General features: G+C 32.6%; 1 protein-coding gene across 1 annotated transcript in view; it reads left to right on the forward strand.

The window, feature by feature from the left end:
* LOC120625316 overlaps positions 1-1,812 on the forward strand; it is a 67,318-nt gene extending 65,506 nt beyond the window's left edge. The window contains exon 10 of the mRNA XM_039892350.1: positions 368-1,812. Coding sequence (XP_039748284.1) covers positions 368-568 — 201 coding nt within the window. The 3' untranslated portion in view covers positions 569-1,812. The remainder of the gene's footprint in view (positions 1-367) is intronic.
* Positions 1,813-6,608: the final 4,796 nt, after the last annotated feature.

The following is a 6,608-nucleotide window of genomic DNA, read 5'->3' on the forward strand; positions in this document are numbered from 1 at the left end:
CCTGTCTTATAGAACAAGGAAATTTTTTCAAGCTTAAATGATATGTATTAATGCAACCTGCCTCTAAGAGGGTAATCGGTTCGTGACATCGTACCGGAACGCTAAATCGCTTAGAAGCAAGTCTATAATGCATAATTCTGCGATTGCAGCAATCGCGGTTGATTTACTAACATCTTTGAAGAGTTCCGAGATCACCGAAATTGCTTTAATAAGTAGGTTCCTATGTGCATAAAATATGTCGCTTTTTCCTTTTTATTTTACTTTTTTATTTTTATTTTTTATCAACAGCTAACATTTATATATATGCACTAACATACTTATCAGTTCAAATAAATAATTATAAAACTTTTTCTCTATTCACCCACAGAAGGAAGATACCATATGTATATCGCAGCGTCACTTCGCGATCGCGATTTGCGTTGCGGGCGTCATACTTATGATCTGCGTCATCGCGGCCATCGCCTTCATCCTCGCTCGAAGACGGAACCCCAAGTCTTACTCGAGGACCGGCAGCTCCCTCTACAGCACACTGCCGTACACTAACACGGGCTACTCGCAAACCAGCTAGAGTCACCCTGTATACATTTAGTAATAACTTACAAAATCTAGAATCAACCTATATACATTGGCTAATTTCCTATAAAACCAGCTAGGAACATCCTGTATACTTTGAGTAATAACGTATAAAACCATTTAGTAACATATGTATAGTTATACGTTGAGTTAAGAACTAATTAAACTGGTTAAAACTGGTGTAAGCATTGAGTAATAACATCAGCTAGGAACAGCTAGGAACATCCTGTATACATTGAATAATAATGTAGTAAAGTCACGGCATGCAAAAGTGGTATCTTCTACTTTTTACATTATTACTCTGAGCATACGAAATCATGGATCCTAATAAAATTGCGGTATAAAGTAATAATTACCACTATTGTATAACAGTCCGTAAACAGGTACGTTAACCCAATGTGCGAAAAAGACACGCAATATCATATAATGAAAAAAGGGATGGAAGCCCTAATTGTGTCATTTAGGTTTAGCGTAAACGTTAGTGTTCGACGAATTCGAGTTGGTTTTCAGGTACAACGAAATTTGTAAACTTTGTGTTTGGTGAATTATGAATATGTATTTGTAAATTTGGTGTGTGTTTGCTTTGCCATCATAGTTTTCTTTATGGGTAAAATTGATTTTACTAAGACTAAAATATAAAAAGTAACCTTTAAGAAAAAGGATTATTAATATGCAATTCATTAATAAAAGACAGTAGAAAACAATATTTTTATCTATACTATTAGTTATTTAAATATAGAATGTTGTGTTCAAAACTCACAACGATTCAGTCATTGTTTAGTTTAGGTATTACCGAATAAATAAGATTAAGTCGTAACTATATTTGAATTTATATTAGAAACTCTAGATTTATTTATCTTATTATTGTGATACATAATTCGTGCATTATTATCCGTCCATAAAATATATTTTAAGTTTTTTTATTTTTTGAAAGGTTGCCTTGCATTACGTAAAATTGTATTTTATAGTGAAAAGCGTAATACTTTATAGTGGAAATTGAAGTCATTTATAATGGGATTTCGATTTTAGTTAAATTGATCATCAAGACCAGCGTTAACTGTTCTACTACAACTTCAAATATCTACAACTTATTTTTGTAACACTTATTGTGTGATAGTTTTCGCTGGTCTATGTTTTTTCCTCCTTTGGTGTTGGGAACTACAATCTGTCTATGGTTCAATGATCCCTCATATTAATATAGTTTTATAAACTACAAAGTATCTGTGATTTTATATATTATATAATTTTGAATATAAATTATACAAAAATTTTATAATAGTTAAATTAATATCCAGATTCCACATATAAATAAAAAAAACTGTAGTCATTTGTTAATATGTATATTGTATAATATGTGTCAATTAACTTCTTTGAATGGATGCCATATTGTTTTTAAAATCCTAATATCTTTAGTATATAGCAAAGTAACATAATCCATCCAATATAGGTGCTATTTCTGGTAATGTAGCTTATTATATCGCTTACTTTTTGCACGGACTTGAAAAAAACTGTAACCTGCCCCTGAATTTTTATTTAATTAACTGTAAAAATGTTAAAGATTTTTAAAAGTGTAACGTAGAGAATTGAATTCTCACTGGTCTACGATTTGATTATAATACGAAACTTCTGAGAAACCGCGCATTAAAGGCCTTTTCCTTATTAAATTCTCGCGAACTGTGTTACCGTGAATTTTTTTCACGTCTGTGATTTTTGCTTCCTATAATATTTTTTGTAACAACGAATTTTGATATGCGTTTCATACTTACTCCATTGGTTTAAGTTAACTGTTAAGTACTTATATACTAGTTTTTTTCAATGGTCACAATGGGGTTCTGGAACCATATCGAAACGTTAAACCGTTAAAAGGTTTACTGTGTACGAATTTTTAACAATATACTGACTTAAAATATATTTTGTTTTTTATTTTACTACCTAACCATTTTATGAAAACGATTAGTTAGACAACTGGGTACTTTACCCTATTTTAAGGCGGCAATAAAAAAAAGGTTTTCCTTACTGGCGTGCACCGACTGTCTGTCTTGGTAACACCTGTTAGCAATTACACGGTTGTATTTACACATCGTGCAAAAATTATTATTGAATTTTTCTGTCAAGATTCTTTCCTTGCTTTGGAGATCACGTTTAGCTCTCGTTCGCTGTTTTTTGAAGTGTAACTTCCTTAGAATAGTTGTGAATTGAAACTCGATGAAACGAAGTTGCGTCACGATAGAGAAACAAAACACAAATGTAAAGCTAAAGCTTGTGTTATAAGTACCAAGATGACTGATGAATATTTTTATGAATAATATACATACATGCTTATAATATACAGATAAAAATCCAGACACTGAGAAACATTTATGTTAATCATACAAACATTTTCCAGTTGTGAGAATCGAACCCACGGCCTTGGACTCAGAAAGCAGGGTCGCTGCCCCCTGCGCCAGTCGGCTGTCAATATAATAATAATTTGTAATGTAGCTTGGTAAGAAATAAAGAACCTTACATTTACCCTCATACGCCAGATACCATCTCTATATCTATCTCAATGTCTCATAAGCTACTTTCTAGAAGATTCTTTTCTGCCGTGAGAATTACACAGGATTTTGTTTCCATTACAAGTCAGCCTTGTCTACAATCTCACTTGGTAAGTAAGTGATGTCAGTGGTCAGTGGGTTGGTAACTAGCCACGGCCGTAGCCTCCAACCAAATCAGACCAAGGAAATCGCATTTATTATTAATTCTAAAAATAGCTCCCCCTATATTAATTTAATCTTTAACCACCAACGGAAGGGGAGGGGGAGAATCGGTCGATGACGTGTTTCCAATTTATCTAGGTACCACGCTACCGACAAAAATGTGCCGCTTAGGTACGATGTCGCGTGGAACCGATTCGGGGTATAATAAAATTGCCATACCCCTAACATGTAAGCCCTTTACCATCTTAGACTGCATCATCACTTACCAACAGGTGAGATTGCAGTCAAGTGCTAACTCGTAGTGAAATATAAAGGAGCTAAAAAAATCTCATAGACAGCTCGATAGCTCCCCTCTCCCCGGACCTGGTCAACTACAAACGTGTTTTTTTTGTATTAAAATTGAATTATAATACGAATTTTAATAAATTAAATACTTGAACATAATTAGGAGTGCATAAAGTGCTGCAAGACAGTGTAACCGACTCGCCGTTTCTTACTAATACCACGGATGTTTCTGTACGTGAATTTTAACCTTAATCCAATAGAGTAAAGGTCAAAATCTACTTTGCAATCTACGTGGAACGAAGATATCTTTGTGATTTCTGCTACCCTGGTACTTTTTTGCGAACATGCAGCACGAAACGCAATCTCCTACCACCGCTGCTCCCCGCTACGGCCGCATACATCACTGCGACTGGAACCGGCGTTAAATTCACCGAGTACCGACAAAGATGTTAATATTCGTTCGAAGCGTAAGTTTGACGGGAGAGATGACAATGAGTCGCGAGCGTTTTTTGCAGATATGCGTAAGATGTTTCTTTCTTTTACGCATGAACAGGATCGGAAATTGTCTTTTATACAGTACTCAATTAATGAAATAAGGACACAGAACACGGAAATAATAAAAAATATTGAGTTTTTATCACAGGAAAATGTTGAGATTAGAAACAGATTGGGCAAGCTGAGCAAAAAGAACACTTAGCGTATATTTCTACACTGGAAAATAAAATAGAAAACCTCGAAAAGAGATCCGTAAACTCATGTATTGAGATACGTAATATTCAAAATTTAAAACAAAAGGAAACCAAGGACGATTTGAAAGATTTTATGTTTAATTTGGCCTCTAAACTTTCTTTAAATATACACAGGCCTTAGATATCAAGGACATTTATAGGATATTCTTTCTGCTGGACCTCGCGTGGGACGATATATCTACGTAAAAACGAGGGTGCCCCTCAAATCCGAATAGACTCGGAGGAAGACCTCTTCTAAAGATCGCCAAAGTTTGACTAGTAGAAAGTAATTTGAGTACCTATACTGCAATGCTAAAATAGACGTATGATTTTTGCATGAGATTAAATCTCATGCAAAAATCTTATGCAAATTAATGTTATTATTAAGAATTAAAACTAAACTCCAAACTAACACACTTTTTTACACTTTCAGAGTTTACTTACACTTAGTTTACCTACACGGACTTACACTTACACATTCGTATACACTAATACAACTCCAAATATGTTATTATATACATTTATGCCAAGCCTTTCAGAATATTTTCGTAAGAATTTATGCACAATATATTATCTACTAATTTTTATTTAGTTTCGAGGCCCAAAATTAACCAAATTGATGCCATGTCGATATTCTTCTATAATTCGTAAACATAATTCTACTACTTACGTTAAAAGCCAACATAAAAGAAGATGGGACATAATCTTTCAAACAGAAAGGCAAAAAAGTAAACTTGCTGGGAGGCAGTACTACATCATTAGCTCTAGAATTTACAATAAAATCAATAGAGATATAAATATATACCCCCTAAATAAAATTAACTGTAAAAAATGTGTAAAAGAGTGGCCACTGACAAAATCATATGCTGAAACTGAAAAACGTGTAAAACTCTAACTCACATACACACACACACACACACACACACGCACACACACACACACGCACACATACATACGTACATACATACAAACACACACATACACCTGCAAAACGAATTTATATGTGTATATATAATTTAATATAATAACTATCTTGTATAAGCAAACATATATGCGAGTACAATTACCTACGCTACGCAAACTCACACACGCACAATCATACACTCAATCATCGGAGACAACAATTTAAGGAGAGCATTGTCGCCTGTAATACAGGTTTTTACCTAAATCAGGGACAGTAGATTTTAAATGGTACCATTACATACATTTATTACATACACACGAATATAATTTGTGAGGTACGCATTTGTTTGCATAAATATTATAATAATTACTTTACATTATAAAAACTCTATGTAACTACATTCTAGTGAATAAACTATTTTATTATTAAAAAAAATATGTTATTATTATAGCAATAGGAAATTAAACAAGATATAAAATGTAATAAAAATGTTTTTTATTGCACATAGGTACATACAAGGCAATGGAATTTCTTTTACATATATAATAAGGACACTGTATGGCATTACGTGCTAGAGGGAATTGATAATAATTAAAAAAAAAAACTTTAAAAAACACGCATATTGTATACTAAAGTACATTTAACATAAAAAATTTCAAAGCTAATTCCAAATAATATTATTGTGACGTACGTACGCTTAAAATTAATTAAATAAATTTATAATCTTAAAAATAAAGTAGGAAACTATATCACATAGAAAGTTACAAAAGAAAAAAATATAGCTTACAAATTTCAGTCTTAGTCTATACTAAATTCATTCATACAATACAACAGTCCATATTATAATCTTAATATATACAAATAAATAAAATTGCAGTGTTCGTCTGTGATCGCAATAACTGCCTGCTTCTTGTTGATCTCATGATATGGTCATCTCAACCAATACACCTTTTTTTTAATTGAAGCTTGAAACGTGCTGAAATTAGTTACGGATTGCGCAAAGCAAAAGTTTTGTGACTTTATCTTCATCATACAACGTGTATAATATGTAAAAAAAAACGTGTGTGTACTTATGTACACGCGTTAGAAGCCATACTTCTTTGGCGTAACGAGATAAAATCTTTTCAAAAAATTTCGCCCTTTTTTGTAGAAAAAAGGAACGCTAACAACAGACAAAAGGTGTTTAATACATTGAAGGTTTTATTACATGAACCGCATTATCTAGTTAAATAAAGTTTATTTTAATTCACAAAAAAAAATACTTCTGCATAATTAATGAAATTAATACTTCATAAACATAAGTAAATTTGAGATTTTTTGTAAAATTGAATCAATCAAATCACCGGAATGAGCCCGCAGGCTTTGACAATTGAAAGTGTACACTGTCAAACCTTATAGCTAACTTCAGGGTGTGGGGAT

This window comes from Pararge aegeria, chromosome 7, assembly GCF_905163445.1.
Source record: "Pararge aegeria chromosome 7, ilParAegt1.1, whole genome shotgun sequence".
NCBI classification, from domain to species: domain Eukaryota; kingdom Metazoa; phylum Arthropoda; class Insecta; order Lepidoptera; family Nymphalidae; genus Pararge; species Pararge aegeria.